General features: G+C 36.6%; 1 protein-coding gene and 1 pseudogene across 1 annotated transcript; both read right to left on the minus strand.

Annotated features, from left to right (window-relative positions):
* Positions 1 to 4,693: 4,693 nt before the first annotated feature.
* Positions 4,694 to 11,669, minus strand: ssp6 (short spindle 6). The gene is made up of 3 exons (XM_073074370.1): positions 11,431 to 11,669; positions 8,738 to 8,869; positions 4,694 to 6,587 (listed from the first exon to the last, which is right to left on the minus strand). The coding sequence occupies exons 1-3, from the start codon at positions 11,527 to 11,529 to the stop codon at positions 4,947 to 4,949; spliced, it is 1,872 nt and encodes a 623-aa protein (XP_072930471.1). The 5' UTR covers positions 11,530 to 11,669; the 3' UTR covers positions 4,694 to 4,946.
* A 4,165-nt stretch (positions 11,670 to 15,834) lies between these two features.
* LOC140743184 (uncharacterized) lies at positions 15,835 to 19,351 on the minus strand (annotated as a pseudogene).
* Between the last annotated feature and the right edge of the window lie 4,500 nt (positions 19,352 to 23,851).

Below are 23,851 nucleotides of genomic sequence, written 5' to 3' on the forward strand. Positions count from 1 at the left end.
CAATGGTAAGGTGGACATCTTTATGCTTTTACTCCCCATTCTTTGCGGTAAGGCTGAGGCGGATTCGGCCGGATTTTGCTTCTTTTCCGCGTAAGCGCTGTTCCGTTAATGCTCATTGTATCGGTGAGCATTGGGGACAACAGCGTACTACTTTATTAGAACGTTTTCTGAATGGGCTAGCCATTGTATAGGTGTCGTGCTTGTGCCTTGAATTGCGCGGTTTGAGACATGTGTACGACATTCGTCTTCTATTTGTATTCTCTTGCCTAGATCTCTGTTCTACACCTTTTCCAAATTTCATATTGGATTACTTATTGCTGATGCTTGAGTTCACGCTTGCGTCTGTAATGAGGGTTCTGAATTGTTGTTTCTAATTATTTTCTCAAAAACGAGGATCTGAGGACATTACACACATAAATAAGTATGAAACCTTAAATATGTGCGCTCGATTAAAGAAGGTGAAACAAGCTGAAGTCGCTGGTCGAGACATGCCGCTGTTGGGTGATGAAGCGATTGAGGTCGCCTCGCCAGTATGAACAGCAGTTTTACCGAATCTAAGTTCCTCTACATCAGTACATGGCGCGCGCACCTATAAAAGCGAGAGCGCACTAAGCCTTTTAATTTTGGCCTGGCGTTTTTTGGATCGGTAAGATAAGATTAGGAAGGTTGGAATTGGTCTTTCATCTACAGAGTCTGACATTGAAGAAGACATTGAAGAAGACCTTGTCTAGCCGTGGCAACAGCTTCGTCTACTACTTCAGCCAGGATAGTCAACGCATCTGTGCCTCTACTGCACGCGTACGAAGCAGTTCCTGGATCTACGAGACGTGTATAGGTACATGAAAGAGTGTGTCGAGGACGCCACACCGTCAGGAGAGACCGTATTAGGAACGACTGTAGAAGATAGAAAATTTAATTGTCAAATGAGGGTATTAACTAAAAATGGGCGTATAAAAAGGCATTGTAGATCGCCTTCTGGGTAATTATTTTCCCATTATTGTAAAGAACGTTACTCTGCCACTTTTGTTGTCGAATTTATAAATTGTGCTTACTCGTTATTTTGTTTACTTTAGTGAAGTAAATGTTCCCGGTCCTTAAAAGTTGTTTTTTAATAATTTCCTGACTATATATATATATATTCCTAACAGTATTTATTCTACACCACATAATATCCTTAATATAATATATAAAACAATGATCGTCTTTTTTGAGTTCAAAATACATCACGTGGTAAGTTACAGAAAAACAAAAGTATGTAGCCCGGTCAAGTTAGACATAAAAATAGTGGTCAAATAGCTAAAATTCCGGGAAAGCCAAATTTTTGTAGAGACCTTGGGCTTACCATTACAAATAAAGTGTCAAAAGTCCCCATCGGTCCGAAGTGTGCGTCGGGAGGTATTCGAGGTCAAATGTCAAAATTTTATGTTCTTTGATTTTTTTCTGAAAACGGTAAGTTTTATCGAAAAAGTACCTAGGACCAAGTTGTAGCTCTTAAAATTCTCTACAAAATAGTCCTTATATTTCTTTTCTCTAGAACCTATCATTATTCAGATATTGCGCTTGTAAGAATAATGTGTACATGATATAAACATATGTCCACACCACTTGTGAAATAGGATACTCAGCGCGTTTGTTTTAACGTGGTTTCCCTGGGAGGACTGTTCCACGAACCTTTATGATGTTATTTCCAGCAACAAGACTTATTTAGGATGTAGTAATAGTACGAAGAATATTGATATTGGTTATTGAGTTCAACTGTCGTTCTAATTTCTTTGTTACTTTAATATATTTTTTTATAATATTGGAGTAGCAGACAAGCATGCAGTCCACCTTATGGTGAGTGGCTACTGCCGCCCATGGATATGTATAATTAACCCCAGATAGGATTAGATATTCCTACCTAAAGTCGGTCACAAATGCGCCGCTAGGACTAACTAAGTTGGAACGTCTCGGAAAAGTATGTCCATGTGTATGGAAATGTGTATGGGTATGTAACCACACCCTTCAATCCAGAACACAGCAGCGCTTAACACTGCTGTTATGAGGCAGAAATAGGTGTGGCGGTGGTGCCACCGGAGTCGAACCACCAAGAGTTCTATCCCATTCAAAAAAATTGATTCATACTCCACTTAAATAATCATGTTTTCTTCGATTTATTTTTCGTCTTCTTCTTCCTCCTCTTGCTGAATGTCTAGAAATTGTTCATACGAAGATGAATCAGTTGTCTCTGTCATCAAAATCACATGAATCTTCCTCTCTTGTATTTAATAGACCATTTGAGCAAGATAGACCTTGGTAATTGGTACACGCCGAAGAACTGAAAAATTGTTTCTTCACTTCAAGCAATAATCAAATTACGAAGGGAATTCGGCTTCTTCTTACTATTTATGGAGCTCCAAAAATGATTGCGTAGATACATAGATATATCTATGCGTAGATAAGTACAGACATTTAACATTTGTGAAATTTAACAAAAAGCAAGTATAACTATCTTTTCCTTCTCCAACATCGGCATCTGTTATTCAACACTTGTATCAGGTCAGAAATGGCAAGGCAATCAACTGAACCCTGAAGACTGGGGTTCAAAATTAATGAATAATACTTTGGAATCGATTCAAACTTTACTGACCCCCACTCGAGACAAACTTGTTAACACTATTGTTTGCTATTGCAAAAATGGTCGTAGTGCCAAATGTGGCTGTAGAAAAGTAGGGTTACAGTGTTTTCAGCGTGTACCAATTGCCAAGGTCTATCTTGCTCAAATGTTTAATTAAATACAAGAGAGGTATATGATCTGATGAAGAGACAACTGATTCGTCTCCATTTAAACAATTTCTAAACATTCAGCAAGAGGAAGAAAAAGATGAAGAAAGAATAAGAAAAAGAAATAGAAGAAAACGTGATTGTTGAAGTTGAATATGAAGAGTATAAATCAGATTAAAGTAACAAAAAATTAGAACGACATTTGAACTCAATAACCAATATCAATAATCTTCATACTATTAAATAACTATTGTCCCTGAAAATAGCATCCTAAAGGTTCTTGGGATAGTCCCCCCAGGGAAACCATGTTAAAAAACCCCGCTAAGTACGCTATTTCACAGGTGGGGTGGATATCATGTAAAACGTAATTCTTACAAGCGCAATATCTGAATAATTATTGGTTTCAGAGAAAAAAATATAAGCACCATTTTATAGAGAATTTTAAGAGCTACAACTTTGGCCTGAGGTATTTTTCGATAAAACTTACCGTTTTTGAGAAAAATCCAAAAAACCTAAAATTTTGACGTTTGACCCCGAATAATTGCCGACGCACACGTCAGATCGATGGGGACTCTTGACACTTTATTTGTAATGGTAAACCCAAGGTCTCTACGAAAATTCAGCTTTCCCGGAATTTTTGCTATTTCAATGTCTAACTTGACCGGACTAATGACTATGATTCGTAATAGATCGCCTTAAACACTCACCATGGTTATACAAGTTATCAATATGTTTAGGTTTTGCAAATAAAATAATATAATTATTATACAATACCTACTAATGGTGTATAAAATTACTATTTTAAGAAAATGATGCTATTGTAAAATACTACGATTAAATTAATAATTAGCATGTGCTTTGCATTAATATTTTGTTATTGTCACGTTAGTATTCTGCATTTTGCTGATGTAGAAACTCAACGATAATGCTGTAAGATGTATTAAGTGAATAGGAATCAAATAAATAACTTTTAAGATATTTGTTCTTGTTTATAAACACTCTATACGACATACAAAGAGACTATATTTTCCAAAGTATAATATAGTATAAGGTCGCCACTCGCCAGTAAAGTGTAGTATGAAGCACATATCATATTAAGCATCCCCCGTTAATTGTTGTAAGAGCAATATCTTAAAATGAATAGTCTTTTTGTATGATTACTCTATTACATATTATAAAGCGTATAAAATAAAACCTATATAGCAAATTTCACAGAGATGCAGATTTTATTCGCATTTTAGCATATTCGAAACTTTGAAACGGTCTCCTGTAAAGTTGTAATTAATTACGCTATTATACGGAGGAGGGCTCGAAATAGTTCTTTACTTATTTATATGTTACAGGAAAACTAATGAAATACGAAGTCAATTACATTTTTTTTCACACACATTGCGTATGGGAGAACATGTTTTTAATTACCATATTAAATTTGTACGGGAACCTCTCCACGCGAGTTAATTCGATATTTGCCCTGTGTTGAAATACTTTGTCTTGCAGTTCTTTTTCTTTCTGTAACATGCGAATCCCAATAGAAGGTCCACAGAAAGAAACTTACATATAGATACTTATACGCATCCATAGCTTATTCTATACAATAATAGTAATTAATAACTTATAATTCCCGACTGTAACATCTTCGAGTAATTAAGCTACTATTTTATAGAACTATTGCAAAACATACATACATACTTTACTATGCCCATATACTCGTAGATTAAATAACGTGACTAATGTGTAACATAACTACTAATTCTAATATGTAGCATTTTAAATAAAAGTAATTTATAAAAATTCGCCTCATTTTTTTACAAGGGCTCTTATCGCGAAGTAACGCAATTATTAATAATATTAGATGGGTTATCATTCACGCGTCATGAGGCAGCAGAATTAAATATTCATTCATAGATTTATTTTAAATAAAACACATATGTACGTTTTATTTTTTATTCAAAACTATAAACCAACGAGTATAAAGCCGTTGAATGATCATAATAATATAATATTATGATCAGAGAACGAGAAATGAGAAACGAGTTATAAGTAAAATAAGCAACATATATTATAGCTTCACGATTTTTAATGTTAACATTTAATGAGCATATTCTAAAGAAGAATAAAAATTAGGTCGTTGCGCAATAATAAGCATTAGGCTAAAGTAGTTTGAGCAATGATAACGTGGATTCTTATAATCTAGTTATTTCTGAGCTGACATTGGAGTCTTTCTTTTTATATGAATGAGTGGGATATATGAACCGTTGAGTGTAATATCCCGAATGAGAATCTCCTGGGCTCTTCGAGGGGCCAATTCTACGGTAGTACTCTACGGAATCTCCACAATCGCAAGCGAGCCTGCTCTCCGATCCACTGCTCTCAAGTTGGTACTTGGGTACTACAATCAAACTCTCCGTGGATTTTGTTGGTTGACAGTGGCTGTGAGTCCGCGTGTACACGGGGTAGTGATGGGATGTGCTGCTTTGGCGGTGCGAGTGCTTCTCTTGTGCGTGATGCTGGTATTCGTGGTGGCTTTGTGTACTTCGGCTGCTATGGTTTCGACCATGGCTCTTAGAACGGCCTGAGTGCTTCGTGCTAGTATCCAAGTAGCCGTACCCGAATCCATATCCACCAATTGCTTTGGTGGTCAAATTATCCCACGATTTTGGTTTAATGTGTTGATGTGGACTTTGGTACTGGATTTTAGGAGATGACTTTGTCTCCGAACGTTCATTGTCCCAGAACAGCGTATCGCTGCTTAAAGAAGTACTGTAACTCGAAGCTGAGTTATCGCAAACCACGGTTGCGTTACTCGTTGCATATGACTGCAAGCTGCATTGACTAGTTTGCGTCGATTCAGTCGTCAAGTAGCGGTATCGATTTGAGCAGTGAGCGGATGAGCAAACCTTTTTTGCGTGAGTATGCGATGGACAACTATCGGGTTTCTGTGTCGACTTGTCTACCTGCTGGCATTTTTCCTTTCTTTTGTATTCTTTAGAGCATTCCTTCTTACGACGTATCTTCTTTCTTGAGTTGGGCACGCAGTGTGGGTCGCAGCACGGACTGGCCAGATCGTATGCCTCGAGGCTGTTGGCATCTTGATTATTGTACGCTGGCACACACGGAGCGCAACTATGACTGTGATTGCTGCTTCTATGAACTTTGCTGGGTTGTTTTCCGTTGGTAACCTTGTAAGAGTCGGTCGCTCGGTGGCATTCCCCGGTAGTTTTGACGACGTAGTGATGACAATCTCGCCGGTTTCTCGGGGATCCTACGGTAATTACGAAGCTGCCCGTGCGTATGTTTGGTTGAATGATACACGTTCCATATCTGGGATCCAAGTATTGATACATAAATACATTAGGTTGAGGTGGTTTTGCAGCGGTCACGTTCTCACTCGATAGCGTGGGTCTACAGTAAGCGCCGTTGATGTTATCTGAAATGTTATTTTCCTCCGAATCGGATATTATATCAGAAGGCGAGGTTTTCTTTTTCTGAGAGGGCAAGCTGTGCGTTTTCCAGTTGGAGTCGTAGACCTGTCTCTCGCGGATGGTGAGTTGTTCCAGTTCTCTCATCTTAGACTGGAGTATTCGTTGAAGATTGATATATTTGAGGTGGAGCTCGACCTTCCGTACGCAGTCCTCGAAGATGACCACGATACGCATGCGCGCGTCGCAGGCGTTGATGGCGGCGACGATCGCGGCGTGGTCGGCGCGCTCCACGTCCACCCCGTTGATAGAAAGAATGACGTCACCCTCTCGCATCCCCGCCGTGGCAGCAGCGCCGTCGGCCTCCACGTGATCCACATATGTTATCACTTCGATTTCTTGTTCCTGTTAGAAAATTAATTGATATTAATTTAAAATATCATATAGCAGTTTATACATATTGCGAATATAAATTATATTTATGGTAAATAATGTAATGCTTATTTCGAAAAATTCATAACCTGAGAGTGAATGGTATCTAGGTTTTTGGTCATTTGATAATACGTACAATAGTGTAATAATTCATATCACTCACAAATATTATGTTATGATATACTGAAACCGTATAATTATGCAGATGTTGAAACTAATCACATCTTTACATACGAGTACAGTGAATCAGATTTCCACTAGTTACCCACTTCAAAATACGGAGCTTAAACACTTATTAAAAATACTGGGTAATGTATAAAATTATACAGTATTTTTACGATTCCATGCTTTGTGTCCACATATAATTCAAGTTGGTCAATTAGTCTTCAGCAAAAAAATGTAGCAAACGTCATAATTAGTCTATTTAAGTAGTTTAATAACACTTGGCCATACTAATATTAAAGAGTTAAAGATTTTTTTTTTATTTCAATTATTTTTTACTTTGTAGTGACATAGAAGTCTATATTTATATTTTTTTTCACATGTATGTTTAAATATTTATAATTAATTCAATTATATTTCAGGAAATTAAATGAAAATCAAGCTAGCTGGTAGATTTGACATACATCCGTATTGCGGCTACCTCGTATATCTGGTAGGAGTGCCTGACTTGAGAATTGGAAAAAAATATAGTGTTATATTATTATGACCCTGTAAGATCGCGCCGCTGTACAGCTAATGCATGACTGTGAAAAATGCATTTGGGTTTAAAAACCTACTATAGGTATTTATCTTAGGAAACACATCGCAGACAAAATACAATTATGAATCATGTTCTTTATCATATATTATGATTACTTTAAATTAATATATTTAATCCATAAATGCAATGTTTATTTTTGTTAATATTTTTAGGATGTAGATATCTTTTGTAACGGTATGGATAACATTATGTTTACCTATCCTATTCTATAATGAATAATTGTATATATAATATAGTAATAAATCGGTTCCTAGTAATAGTTGTCTTCTAGTCACATTTTTAATATTTTACCAATCGATTAGAACTAACGAATGACAAAGATGAAAGAGCAATATTAATATTAAATATCATTAACAATAATCTCTCATAGAAGATTCTTTATGAAAACTTTAAGTCCCTCTTGCTGATGTAGCTTTAACTACGTATCTAGATTACGGTTCGTAGCTTATGGTGTCTAGTTGTTCTGCATAATAATTTTATAATATGAAGTAACTCATTCTAGCAAGATGGCAGCACTTTCATGTTGAGATTACTACGCGGGTCAGCTGCGAGATAGTTTAAGCACGTGCCGCTATGTGGCGCTGGTGATGCCAATGTGAATTTAGAATTCGCTAATATAATTTTATTTCCATCTAGGCACATACTTTACATATGAAAAAATGAGTATATTGTACTCGTAATCTAATACAATACATTAACAAAAATATGCAAATGCGCGACATTCATTTTACTGGTTAAATTATTTCTATAACGCTTGAACCCAACTCAGTGACTTTATTTTATCTCTGTCTCTGAGGAGTAAACGCTTTAAAAGAAATGTTATGTGTACATAGATTAGTAAAGATTACTCACTCCTAACAAGAACATGTAACCAGTTTTGATAATTGAAATAGTTGCGTAAAAAAGTTTTGCCACGTTTTCGTGCTAAAATGTCACTAAAATATTTAAAATAATTATATATTTATTATGTAAATTACGCAGTATTAGTTATTTATTCGTAAATTAGATATTCCAAAAAAAGAACTTACAAATAAGCCGTTTGTGGCTTCATTCAATTTCAAGGCGGCGAAGTATCTTTACTAATCTATGTATGTGGTTATTTTGAAGTTATGCGATGGACAGATTAGTTAGAACTTGAAGCTGGTAGAACCTCCTGCGCCTCACCACTACCGGTTTCAAGGGTGTGGTAAGGCAGACGTACTTATCCAAGGCGTTCCAATTTAGTCCTCAGGGGTAGCAGCGCATCTGTTGCCAACCTCAAGTCCACAGCTTGCATTAGCCACTTACCATCAAGTGTACTGTACCTATAGTCGTTTGGCACTTCAATAATATAAAACAGCTAAGTCATAGAAATATGTACCTTTTTATAATGAATGCCGTAGCTCTGCAGCGTGAAGCCGTAGCTGCCGTTCTTCTTCTCGACGATGATGGTCCGCCGCCGCCAGTCCTCCTCCGACTTGCTCGGCCGCTCCGACTTGATGGACTCCCGGATCTGACGTTCATATAATATAAACGTTAGTTATGTTTGGACATAAATCAAGAAGTAAGCTAGCCTACATTTTAAGTACTTAGAAGAATTACCCATTTATCATACAACCTAAGTAATTTTGAAGGTGGTAGAACCCTTTGTGGTTCGACTCCGGCGGCACCACCGCCACACCTATTTCTACCTAATAACAGCAGTGTTAAGCGCTGCTGTGTTCCGCTTTGAAGGGTGTGGTAACGGAGACATACTTTTCCGAGGCGTTCCAGCTTAGTCCTTAGGGGTAGCGGCGCATCTGTTGCCGACCTCAGATGGGAATATCTAATCCTATCTGGGGTTGATTACAGATGTTCATGGGCGGCAGTAGCCACTTACCATCAGGTGGACTGCATGCTCGTCTGCTACTCCTATACTACAAAAAAAAACCTAAGTAATGCAACATTAACATATCTGATTATTGCTTTTAAATATTTTATTGCCTAGTAGGTAAGTATAGGTATCTATTTATATAGAATAATACGCTGTACGCAGAAGAATGACTGGAAAAAAGGGATTTAAATAATAATAAACGGGTACGCAGATACCGAAACAAATAGAAGTAGAGATATTCTTTAAAATAATGAAATTATCATTGACACAGATGAGAAACAAAATCTTTACCATTTCCGCTTTTGCGTTTCGGCAAATAAATCTAATGTAATGTAATGTAATGTCCTTATATCTTAAAGCAACTTGATTTCAGTCTCACATAAGGTACTTGCGATCAATCTTACATAATATCAAATTACTTGCTTCATTAATTAATTAACGCATGTCTCAAACACGTATGTAATTAAATCACAGCACTCTACGTTTGCACGTGGATTTTGTTTCTATTCCGTTGCGCGCAACGGCGTAACATAATACATCAACAGGTACAATCATTAGTTACAGAAACTCAAGTATTTTATTTTAACTTGAATATTTTAACGTAGTAAGCATTTAAAAATCTGTATTTTTTGTTATAACATAGGAATCTTAAAAAAAAGTTCGCATTCGCACTTGGCTAGCGCGGACTATGACCTAATCCTTCTCATTCTGAGGAGACTCATGTCCAGCAGTGGGACAGTAATGGTTTGATGATGATGATGACAATTCATCAGCTTTGAATCTATAAGTTTATAGTTTATGTAACCGAGGCTCAATCAATAACTTGCACATATTGCGTTTTTCCCATGTGAACTACTCATCTGTTTCTTTCTGTGTTACTTCATTTATTAAAAAATGAAAATAACAAGTAAATTACTCTATAAACAAAAAGTCCAACGGATTATAATATTTAACTAATAAATCAAAATTTCAATCCCTACTTTACCCGTTACATTATTTTTATCCCGAAAGCCAAATACAAAATTTCATAAGTAACTACAAAATATAATATTTCATAGTGTTTGCTTCAAAATTTAATTTATTAATTATACACATAAAGAACTCTATTACCTAGTCATTACGTTAGTCAATTACTGCTGTTTTATTTATATGGATATATAATTTTGTAATCCCATTACAATTCTTCCTTTACTTTGATAGATTCGATTATCATTTTAACCGACTTCGAAAAGGAGTAAGTGCTGTATTCAGCTGTATTTTATGAAACTTATTACTATTTATTTCGCGCCATAAAACAGCCATTTTGTTTCTTTACATAAGGACACTTGAGTATTTAAAACGACACCTGTTGTGAGAGTTATAAAATGATATACCTAAACCCATAGATAAAATGCAAACCTTTTGACCCAAAGGTTTTGTAAGAACTTAGGGTTAGAAGTACATTAGGAGAACTTGAATTGGCAGATGGCTACGTGGTATTGAACCTTGTTGCGTTTATATTAAGAATGCAATCTGTATATGAACTGGAACACAACGGGCAAATTATGAAACATAGGCGAGAGATGGCGCTACCAGTCTGCTGAAACACTCAAAATATTTTAACTCACCGTAAATTAAAAATAGAACAAATTCACAATTTGGCTTTTTTTTTAATAAACAAACCCTAATAAGATTTCCCTAGGAATGTAATTAGTTATTAATACAAATGTAAACATGTAACTAGCATAATATACTTATTATTAAAATTCAGTTAATAACCTTTTTAACACATATAAAATAAAAACAATTATATCACATTCATTCTTTTTTTTCATTCAATTTTACTTGTAATTAAAGTTTAACATTTATGTTTATTTACACGTGGCCTTATATGCAAGGTTATGTTTACATAAGAGTCGTATGTCCTTGAAAAGCACAAGTCACAAAATCACAAAATATGAAAATTAATGAATTAGTCAAGACTTGCCTGTGTCATTGGAGCACCTCAGGGAGACAAAGAGAAGCTGCAAGAAGCCATGTCTCCACGACGGTCGACGTGTAAGACAAAGACTACAAACTGTGTTTCGGATTGCACCACCGTGGTCGCCACCGTCATAACCGCCATTGCGTCTAATAGACCACTCGTAACCCGCTTGTTTCCGTGCTAATGACGCGCGACCTCTCCGGACGAGCGAGCGTGAAGGCTAGCGCGTGCCACTCACCGAGTTGTCCAGGGAGTCTTCTTTAGATTCTGCATTAAGGTGCCGTCTGCTGTTGCTCATGCTACTCGGACATCTCTCGTTTAACTTTGGCGAGCTCATGCCGCCACCAGCCCGCGTCTCCACTCTCTGACACTTCTCGCACCCTACCGGAATTCAAGTGTTTGTTATATGCACACGATTTTGCACTCTAGCGCATCGTAATAAGACATAATCGATAAAAAAAGTAGTATTACGATGCAAGGGGAACGAATTTGTGTGAAGAGCGCATGCGCTGCAAGTACGCATGCGCCTCGGGGGCAGCAAGGTTGCCAAGATGGTTACCGGTTGTAGCGAAAAGTTTCAAAAGTTTGGCAGTGACAGGGCACTTGAGTCATTTTCATTACCCCAAAATTCATTCGCACATGCGCCTTACCGGCATCAGCCACGCCATCAGATCGTGAAAAGACCGCCAACATTCGAAAATGCTCATTTTCTTGAATTAGAATAATTAGATTTTTATACAGATATACTGCATAAATGCTTCTGGTGAAATCAAAATATAGGCATACATTAAACGTACACTTAAAAGTTTGGCAGTGACAGGGCACTTGAGTCATTTTCATTTACCCCAAAATTCATTCGCACATGCGCCTTACCGGCATCAGCCACGCCATCAGATCGTTAAAAGACCGCCAACATTCGAAAATGCTCATTTTTTGAATTAGAATAATTAGATTTTTATAAAAATATACTGCATAAATGCTTCTGGTGAAATCAAAATATAGGCAATTAGGCATACATTAAACGTACACTTATTATGATATTACATTACTTGGCTACGACTTTTCTACTTCGCTATTTTGATCACGTGATCATTGATAATTTCATACATTTTAGCGTTTCTAACAGCGCAAGCGACTGTAGAAACGCTATAGACAACCTTTTGACTTTTTTGTCAAATTTGTTAGCGAAGCGTATTCTAATATAAATGTCATAGTGAGCGATCGCGCCGACCCTGTAGAAAACGTAAACGCTAATAAAATGGCGGATTCTGTATCAGCTGTTTGTCACTTCACTACGCACTATCACTGCATTATAGACTTTAATTACTTTTGATCATTCGTAAATGAATACTTTAAATGTGTTGAAATTTGAATATGGCTCTCTATAACTAGTGTATCCTAAAATATTATAGAAATGAATTGCACAGCCGTTTTCTATTTTAAATTAATATGAGCATATAATATAATAGATAGATAGGATAGAACTTTGTCCCTGTAGTTCCGGGACCAGAATAGGGCTACGGTATCCCCTGCCTGTCGTAAGAGGCGACTAAAAGGGGCTTCCGGGGTTGCGGGTGGCGAGAGTGGGAGCTCGAACCGCCCGGCTAGCGACCCCGGGAAGGACGGCGGTATGTGTGGTCGCATACCGTCGTGCACATCAGACGGAGTGGCGAGCACCACTCTCGCTTGGGCGGAGCCCGACGGGGCAACGCGCTAAGAGGACTCCGGTTGCGTTCCTTTGGAGATCCCGGAGTCCCCTACGCAGCGCGGAGGACGGCCACCGGGGGGGTTTTAGTGCGGTAAGAATCCCACATAACCCCGTGTCGCTCCCACGGCATAGGGTACCTTTTGAATGTCCCTGTAGTCCCGGGACTAGAATAGGGCTACGGTATCCCCTGCCTGTCGTAAGAGGCGACTAAAAGGGGGCTTCCGGGGTTGCGGGTGGCAAGATTGGGAGGTCGAACCGCCCGGTAAGCAACTCCGGGAAGGACGGCGGTGTGTGTGGTCGCATACCGTCGTAAACACCAGACGGTGTGGCGAGTCCTGGAGCTTACCTGGGTGGAGCCCGAAGGGGCGACGCGTTCAGAGGACTCCGGTTGCGTTCCGTAGGAGATCCCGGAGTCCTCTTGGCAACGTAGAGGAAGGCCACCGGGGGGGTTTTAGTGCGGTAAAAATCCCACATAACCCTGTGTCGCTCCCACGGCACCGGGTACCTTTTGAAGGTTTCCCCCTCGTAAACAAAAAAAAAAAAAAAAGGGTACCTTTTGAAAGTTTCCCCCTCGTAAACAAAAAAAAAATATAGGATAGAACTTAAGGTGCTTAAATAAAAATATTGTCTCAATTTAACTGTTTTATTGAATCATTATTAATCCTTCTCATATTAGCTTTACTTGTAACTATACAATTTATTTAAACCTTAAAAGAAAAATATAATATTAATATCCGTATCCTTTTTTCATTATTATCTCCTGTTTCCCTGCAATCTCCCTCACTAGGTATGAAGCTGGTGGTTATGAGGTTTAATTTGTTGGCATGGCATGTATGGTATACACCCAGTGCCATATCCATTTATAATTATTGCCTCCTTGGAAGCCACTCCTATGATGGAAGAGAATCCTGCGTAGCTCTCCTTTTGATGAGCTTAAAAGTGCGGGTGGATTTCATACGCTCACTAGCACGCTCATTGGGGTGTCTTTATATGACGACTGTTTATATGATTTTAGTTTATTTGTCACTTCCTCTTTTCCTGTTGTCTCTGCGGCATCAGCTATCATGCGAAGCATTTTCGATTGGAAGCGTTGTGTGATGTCCAAGTGTTGGGGAGTTCGGGTCAGCAAAGCAAACTCAGATTGTTGTTGTTCCATATATTTACCATCTTACATCAGTTACACCTAGTACATCCATCACTGTCCAAAACACGACTCCCCTAGAAACTTCTATATTAGCCCCCTTTCCCTCCATTTTTTTCGCGCGCAAGCTTCCATTTTTTTTTTAATTTCATACCAGAATGTCATAGATACAGCCAACAATGAAACCCGAATACAAGGTTTTTAATCCATTTTTTTTAAATCAATGTTTTGTTTTATTTAAACTTAATTAAAATGTAACCTTACACTCGACCATCCTGATATCGTGTATGACCCCATATACGCCTCAATTGAAAACCTTATACTCGGCGAGTCGAGCCATTATTACATTTTTTATATAATATTGTAAAGTACAATAAGTTATCTTCTATCTTATATCTTTCATGGTACTCTGTCTTTATAGAATAAATTATTATTATTCCTAATAACAAGTTATGAAACATTGAAACAATGTAACAAAAATATAGTACAAATCCAAACTATTCGAAACCTCGATTATTTACTATAATTTAAAATATTAATTGGTAACTTGTTTTCACAAAACTTCTATGACTAGGAACATAAGTACAATTGGCAAAATTATCGCATTTATATATCGAATTGGATATTTATACATTGAAATTCCCGACATTAAAGCAACTAACAAACTTATTTAGGTAACAAAAATTGTTCCAACCTCGTTTTGACCTCTATCAACAATATACCATTCCAAAGTAGTGAACCCATTCCATTCTCACTATCAATAAACCAATCCAGAAATTTCTAGCTTAGTCAGGTAGCAAGCCCTTCCATTTTCACTCCTGACCTCAGTCTGAAATTCTCAAGTAGTCAAGTAGTAAACCCATCCATTCTTACTCTTGACCTACATCCATTTAACACTTCTTTGTACTCATTGTTAATCTTAAACCAAAACAATTACTTTTAAACTTACAATATGTTCATAATGAAATCAAAATACTACTCCTTTTATGTAATCATAGTTAAACTCAAATCAAAAACAATTACTTTAAAACTTACAACATATTAATAATATAATCGAAATCTTTACACTTTTTTGTACTCATAGTTAATATTAAACCAAAACAATTACTCTTAAACTTACAATATTAATATTGAAATCAAAATCTTACTCCTTTTATGTACTTATTGTTAAACTCAAACCAAAAACATTTACTATTCAAGTTACAATATGTTCATAATGAAATCAAAATACGACTCCTTTTATGTAATCATAGTTAAACTCAAAACAAAAACAATTACTTTAAAACTTACAACATATTAATAATATAATCGAAATCTTTACACTTTTTTGTACTCATAGTTAATATTAAACCAAAACAATTACTCTTAAACTTACAACATATTAATAATATAGTCAAAATCTTAACACTCTTTTTACTCATAGTTAATCTTAAACCCAAAAAATTAAACTTAAACAATTAAACTCTTAAACTTACAACATATAAGATAATTAAAATGTGAGATCATACTAATAAATATAATTAAAATGAGAGATCATTCAGTCATCTTTATCATAGATAGTTTCTACACTAATATCGTCATCGTCTAGCTCTAAGGATGCTACATGTATCCATGGCTGCAGACGGTCTGCAGCGACAGTGGTTTTACGTTTATTTTTAGTACCTTCAAATCCAGGAATAGGAGCTACCTTATACCGATCATGCCCCAAAATCTTTATTATTTTAAAAGGCCCTTCATATGTAGGCAGAAGCTTTGAGCTTTTGCCATCATTCTGAAATACCGTTTTTGTGATCTTGACTAAATCTCCTTTATTTTACATCCGTGCTGGCTTTCGTCCCTTATCATAATATTGTTTTTGTTTACCCTGTTGTAGATCGATTTTATTCTTTACTTCCCTACGTATGGATGTTAGATCACATGGTTTATGAGTGAGCTCAGTAATATCATTTAATATGGGATTACTTTCACTATTCATCTTTGTACCAAACATGACCTCAGCTGGGGCTTTACCTATTGTTTTTTGTATAGTATTGTTAAGGCCCCATTGTACTCTTCCCAATTTACTGTCCCAGTTTTTCTCATCGTTCCTTAAATTTTGGGCTGTCAGTGAGTCTAAAATAGTTCTATTATAGTGCTCTACTTGACCATTAGACCTTGAGCTTACCACAGCATTCAAAATGTGTTTAATACCACGTTCTACACAGAACTTTTTAAAGACATGAGATGTAAAGCAACTTCCGCGATCACTAATAATTCTGTCAGGACTTCTAAAGGTATCAAAGATGTCCTCTAATACTTTAATCAAGCTTACAGTTTTGGTATTTCTAACTGGTCTTATGAAAACAAACTTAGTGAACGAATCAACAACAACTAGTAAGTGAGTATTGCCTTTTTTTGATTTGATAAATGGACCGAGATGATCGACATGTAAGGTGTGTAAACTCTAAACTTTTTTAGGGCACAAACTACAGCTAAGGTTTCTAGTTCGTAGGAGTGGAAGTTTTTCTCCTTAGGAGTTGTCTGCCGGCTGAAATATGTCACTGGTTTAAAAGATTTTTCGTTATGCGGCCGTTGCATCAATATTGCACCTATGCCAAATTTACTGGCATCTGCATGAAGCTCAGTTTCTGCAGAGTGGTCAAACGAATGGCAAGAACTGGTCTACTAACTAACTTAGCTTTAAGTGTTTGAAAAGCCTGGTCCTGATCGGTTTTCCATTCCCACTTCACATCCTTCTTCAGTAATTTTGTTAAAGGACAGGCTATTTCCGCAAAATTTTGAATAAACTTTCTAAAATAGCTGACTAATCCCAGGAATTGACGTACGGCATGTACGTTTTCAGGTTGGGGAAAATCAATTACACATCGAATTTTTGCTTCGGCTGGTCGCATGCCCAAGGAACTAATTTCGTATCCTAGATATTCTATCTGATTTTGTAAAAAACTGCATTTGGCAAGATTTAGTTTAAAATTGGCATCATTAAGTAGCTGCAATACATCCTCAAGTCTAGCTAATGCTTCATCTGGATCCCTACCATAAACTAATAAGTCATCTATATACACAGTCGCCTTATCAAACCGTGCTGTGCCCAAAACGTGGTTCATCATGCGTTGGAATACTGCGGGTGCGTTTGCTAGCCCAAACGGTACGCGGTTGAATTCATATTGTCCGTCTGGCGTGACAAACGCAGTCCGATGCTTATGCTGTTCGGCAATTGGTACCTGATAATAGCCGGATAAACGTGCTATTTCATCTTCAATTACTGGCATAGGGTATCGTTCCTTTATTGTTATTGAATTCAACATTCTATAGTCTATGCACATCCGTAATTTACCGTCCTTTTTTTTACTAGAATAATTGGACTAGCATAATTTGAGGAAGACTCCCTAATTATGCCTGCTTCTAACATTTCCTTCACCATCCCTTGAACTATTCCACGCTCATGATGCGAAAGTCTGTATGGCCTATACACTACTGGAACATCACTATTTAATTCAATTTTCATTTCTGTAACATTTGTGCATCCTAATTCTGTCAAATTAAAGGCAAAACAATGTTCATATTGCTGTAATAATTTAAAAAGTTTCATTTTATATTCTTCGGTTACTGAATCACCTAATTTTATTTCGCATGTATCTAATCGATTAACACAAGGATGTTTATTATCACTGAGAGTGTTGGATAAGGGATGAGGTAATTTATTGACCACTGTTACCTTCTCTGCCCTTGAAAATATTGAATCTTCCTGTACCGAACATACCTTGCAACAAGGCGTAACAGTAACATTTAAATGACCGTTCCGAACTTGATAAATACCTCCTACAACTACATATTGTTCATTGGGTTTGCCAACAATTTTTGTATGTAATAAAACATTCCCATCAAATGTGGATTCCAGTTAAGCTCTAACACTCGCTGTACCATACATTCGACTACACCCTAACATACGAACACGTATCAAACATTCATCATCATCATTATAATATTGAGATGGAATTTATTTACTGATATCTAAGAACTGTAATTTTGTCGCATCTTTATATACTGTGATATGCGGTTGCTCTGAATATGATTGACCCACAAGCATAGATTTATCAAGTAAACAATCCTCCACAACTTTACATGCTACTATTGCAGCCACCTCATCTATTACCAAATTTAAGGATACTGTTCCCAAAGAATGAACTAAATTATTACCAAACCCTTTCATGGTAGTTGGAACACCGTCATGAGTTATTCCTAATCTTAACATGCTGGACTTGCTTATTAAGGTGACTTCACTACCAAAGTCTACAAATGCATCCAAGGTTACACCGTTAATAATAACATTTTAACATATTTATCGCAAGGATTAAAATTAGATATACACATTGTTTGCGGTACAGTGTGGGCCTTTGTAGATTCTTTTCCTTGTTTAACCAAACAGTTCTCAGTCCTGTGTCCTATCTTGTGGCAATTATCACATTTTAATATTGGTTTGGGACATTTGATGTAAGGATGACCCTTTTCCTTACAATTATAGCACAACAATGACAGGTTAACATGTGGTTTTGTGGGTAATCTATTGTATTGACTGTTATTAACTGTAGTTCCATTCATTTTATTCCTAAGCAATGTCTGATAATTACATTCTTTGTTACTTAGTAACAATTGTAAAAGTTGGTCAGGCTCGGAGCAACGTAATGATATAGCACTGGATTTGATAGTTTTGTCGCTTAGACCATGTATGATGCAGTCAACTGCACGTTTACCTGTGATATCACACTGATTAAGGAGAGCAAGCTTCTCATAAAAATAGTTTTCCATAGGCTCATTGAATCTATTTTTACATCTCAACATATCTTCTAAAGATTGACCATAGTTTTGTTCACATGGAAATGCTTTAAGTAACTTTTCTTGCCACTCTGACCAAGTAAAAAGAATTGTATTTAAACTCTGGTACCAAGTTTTAGCTAACCCCTCAAGTTTTTGCATTGAAAAGTGGATGGTAGTCTTTTCATCCTAACCATAAACAGAGGCACATTCATTTACTTTCCTAAGCCATACATCCATACGCTGATTCTTTGTGGAAGGGTCGAATTCTGGCAATATATTTTTATAATCAAATTTGTGACTGGATTGTACATTGGTATCTATTAGCTGCGGCTTTGCATTAGACTTTATGGACCTAAGAATGTTATATACATCATTCAAAGAAAATGAAGGACTACATGACCTCGAACGACGCTCAGCACTGCAGTCGCGTTCCCGACGACCCCTTTCACCACGCCGCTGGACTCGCGATGTACTGCGACGGGGCCCCGCCGCACTCGTAGCTCAGGCGCCGTCCTCGATGTTCGATGTCCCGGCGCAGCTCATGTTGCTCGCTGCGGTGCACCCGATGTTCGGCGTCACGCTCCTACCGCAGCGCATGTTTGATCCGGTGAAGCCCTTGTTCGTCTCCGCGCTGGCTCCGATGACGACTGGTCACACTCCTGCGACTGCGCGAACGGCTTCGGTCCGCACCACCCTCGTCGCGCCTTCGCTCCGCACCAACCTCCTCGCGACACGGAGTCACCAACCGTCGGTGATCATTCTGCCAGACTCCGGAAGCTTCCATCTTTCTGGAACTCACAAACATTTCCAATATTATTATTCCTATAAATACATTGTGATAACTTGACACATTGTTTAACATGTAACCTGGAAAGTATTTTGATGTTTCTCTTTTATAGTTAAAGTAGGACTTTCCCATCTATAAACCAACTTTGTTTAACCTTTATTATCCACTTTTACATATTTAGTCTTAATAGCGTTATAGTGAAATGATAAAAACATGAAAACAGTATAAATTTAACGCGGTTTAATCCACCAACCATATTTTCCTTGCATGAAATAGTAGTCATAATCAATAATTAATATCATTATATGCTTACGCAGTTTTTACATGGGCGATCCCACTGGCTGAAGTTGTTGGGGAGTTCGGGTCAGCAAAGCAAACTCAGATTGTTGTTGTTCCATATATTTACCATCTTACACCTAGTACATCCATCACTGTCCAAAACACGACTCCCCTAGAAACTTCTATATTAGCCCGAATGCAAGGTTTTTAATCCATTTTTTTAAATCAATGTTTTGTTTTATTTAAACTTAATTAAAATGTAACCTTACACAAGTTTGAGTTAGATGCGGTTCCCCAAAGCTAAGATCCATATGACCATATTGGTTTTAGTATGGTTTGTAGTAGTCAAGTTTGTTGCTGAGAGACATCCGTGCCATGAGCCAGTAAATTTTACGAAGTTGGACGTCCAGATATTTTCTTTTGGTCATAAGCTTAAGTTGAAATAGGTAATTTTATACAAATTACATGCAATCGCTGTTACTGTCATTAGTAATATCGCTATAAACAATTTGTATGCTCTTTATAAACAATCACCATAGTTACCGTTCGTAGACACATTATTAAGTTTAGTTTTTGCAAATTGATTTAATTAATAAAATACATGTACTATAAAATATGGTATATTTTTATGTATATTATGATGTTATATTGTAATATTACTTATTAATTATTACCATATTAAATAATTAATAATTACCATGTAGGTATTTTGGCTGGTGTAGAAACCAGACGATATTGTATTTGACGGCTCATTGATATTAATGTGATCGCTAACCATAGACTTATCATATATGTAGAATGATATTTGCTAACGAATATAATAGAAAACGAATAGAATGCAAAGTTTGTAACATGGCTAGCCCCCCAGATGACCATAAGTCATCCGATTAATATACGCGTGCATAATTTAACCTTAATCGAATACCGCGAAGTGATTGAAATCTAACGCCGTTTTTCCACCGCCGCCATCACCGAACCGATAGCGAGAACGAGATTATTTCGGGCCGATTTTAATATGACGTGACGGCGCTAGTTTGTCCACCGCGACCGATATCACCGGTATAGTTTGTTCCAGCTGTCACACGTGTGACGGCAGTGTATGGACAAGTTCTAAGGTATTTTATATTGCGGGCACATCGGCCCGTCAAAATCGGTCACGCCGATCTACTCAAAATATCGGCGGCCGGGATGACGGTGCTCGGGCGACGGACGTGCGGTGGACAAGCGGCTATAGTTAATGTATGTACGCTACTTCGGCGACGTCATTCATTATCGGAATCGGCTTGGTGACGGTGGCGGTGGACAAACGGCGTAACTAGCAAGATTTGATGTATATTCGGAATACATGTTTAATAATTTATATCCAAAAACATGTAATATGTGGATGTTTCAATTTAGTTTGTAAGAATGAAAGTGGGAAAAAATCTCCTTGTTTCCATCCATTCTTAAAAAAAGCAGAAATAAATATCATGACGGTCATGACTTAGTTTTGGACCTCGAACGTGTAAACCTTATAAATAGCTCATCGCATTTCGCTGAATGCTTCCTCAAACTTGGTGACTTGAATTTATGCTATAAGTAGCTAACTCAACAAAAGTTTGACTAAAATATAGTTGATAAGAATCCTTTGTGTTTCATCTCCGGAGGTACCAGTGCCCCACCTTTTTCCTGCCTAATAATAAGAAGTGTTCAGCACTGCTGTGTTCTGGTGTGAAGGAATCGTAGAGATATGTGCTTGTCAGAGGTTCCAAATTCATTTTCAGAGGGAGCAACGCATCTGTGACCAACCAGATAGGACTCTTATCTTACATGGGGTTGATTACAGATAAGCATGGGCATTGGGCATAGCCCTTAACCATTTTTGTACTACTCTATTAAAAAGTAAAAAAAAATATTAAAAAATTAAAAAAAAAAATGAATTTTCGTGCCAAATTCCAATTAAAAACATATGTTAACTCTTACCCCCACAATATGGCTCCTGATTTGCAGCGACGACATTATCAAAATACATAGTCAAAATTAAATTAGCTTTCGTTACCACACAACAATATATTGCTTGATGTGAACACTGAACATTCTAATTGGGATATGCATGAAGCGTTATTATTTGAAACTAATCACTACATGATTATACCTAATTTCAAAATTAATTTATTTTTTGATATAAAGTTGCACATTTGGCATAAAATCGTATATTACAAGAAAATTTTATATAAAAGTAACCAGTAAGTAAGATTTTGATTAAGAACCGCGTCCGTTTCATGCTACTCGACAACAGATGGCTGCGCATACCAGGTCGTTCTTTATGTTTAAATCGAAGAAAAAGTGATGAAATAAAGATAATTATTCCTATACTCCACGTTACAATTAAAAAATCAATTATAAAAACACAACTACTTAAAAATACTTAACTGAGAAGGGGAAAAAATTAGAGAATTAAAATTATAAAATTGAAACTAAATATGGGTGTGGCAGGCGGGGACAACTCTAGCTTTACTAATAATTTTCGGTAATTTTGTTGATCTTTGACACTGATAGGAAGCATTCGTTTATTTTTATGAAAACGAAAAATAAAAACGTCCAAAGAAATCTAACCGGCTAAAATCGATAATAGACTCTTTTTGTGAATTTTTGATGTTTCACCGAGCACGTTTTTTGTTTAAGATCCGTGTCTGTTTCATGCTACTCGACAACAGATGGCGGAGTCTACCGCGTTGTTCTTCACGTGTAAATCGAAAGAAAAAGTGATAAAAGAGAGATCATTATTTTTATACTCCAAGTTACCATTGAAATTCAATTATAAAAACACAACTAGATACTTAAAATAATTAACTAAGAAGGGAAAAAAACATGAATTAAAATCATGAAATTGAGACTAAATATTATTAGGTGTGGTAGGCGGGGATTACTTTAGCTTTACTAATAATTTTCTGTAATTGTTTTGATCCTTGACACTGGAAGTAAGCATTCATTTATTTTTGAAAAATAAAAAACAAAATCGTTTAAAGATTTTTGAGAATGGATATATTTGCTACGCCCGGAAATAGTTATAATTGTGGATGCGGTAATTATAGGACCAATGACGTGTAAAACAATCCTTTGAGAGTTTTTGATGCGAAAAATAATATCGAAAATATAAACAACATTTGTTAAATTTAACTGAAACCTGCGGTCTCACCATGCGAGTCAAACGAGTACATGCCTGAATTGATAAAATGAAATACACTTTTTATTGTGACGACACGACACCGGCACGGCACCAGCGCCGAGAGAACCGGTTTTTATTGCTTTTACACAAATAGTGTGTAAAAATATTTACAGAAAGCAAAAATAGAAAAATGTAGAGACAAAAATTACAAAAAAGACTGTTCGTTCGAAAGTAGTTCGAAATTGATATAATCGAAAAGCTTGATAACGTGAATTTACATTATTTGGACACACCCGTAATAATAATGTAAATAAAAATAAATACAAAATTAACCGAGCAGGGCCAATCACATGCATTAGCATGCATAGCAAACTATTAAGTTTATCGTGAGTATTTTTAATATGTCGGTGCAGATGGAATGATTAATATTATTACTCAACACAGTAGCTTACAACGTATTAGCGATAGATGGCGTTATGCGTAACAAAACGTCGGAGAGGACGGTTTCGTCATGGTGGCAATTATAGGAGGAATCGTTGTACCTCAACATCGCGATGTATTTTATTTTATTTGAGTAATTTTATATTATATGATTTATTTCATTGCGAAAATAATCCTATATCATTTTGAGAATCTCGTAATTTGGAAAAAAATACATACCTACCACAGGATGAAGATTACTACGTGCAAATAATTATATTTATGAATAGCCCTTGAATAGCCCTATATGTGTATTTTCAATCAAATCAGTGTCAATTGTATACTTTATATAAAATCTTTC

The sequence above is a fragment of the Epargyreus clarus genome, unplaced genomic scaffold, assembly GCF_041222505.1.
Source record: "Epargyreus clarus isolate Ecla_fem2 unplaced genomic scaffold, WU_Ecla_fem_2.2 ptg000007l, whole genome shotgun sequence".
NCBI lineage: Eukaryota > Metazoa > Arthropoda > Insecta > Lepidoptera > Hesperiidae > Epargyreus > Epargyreus clarus.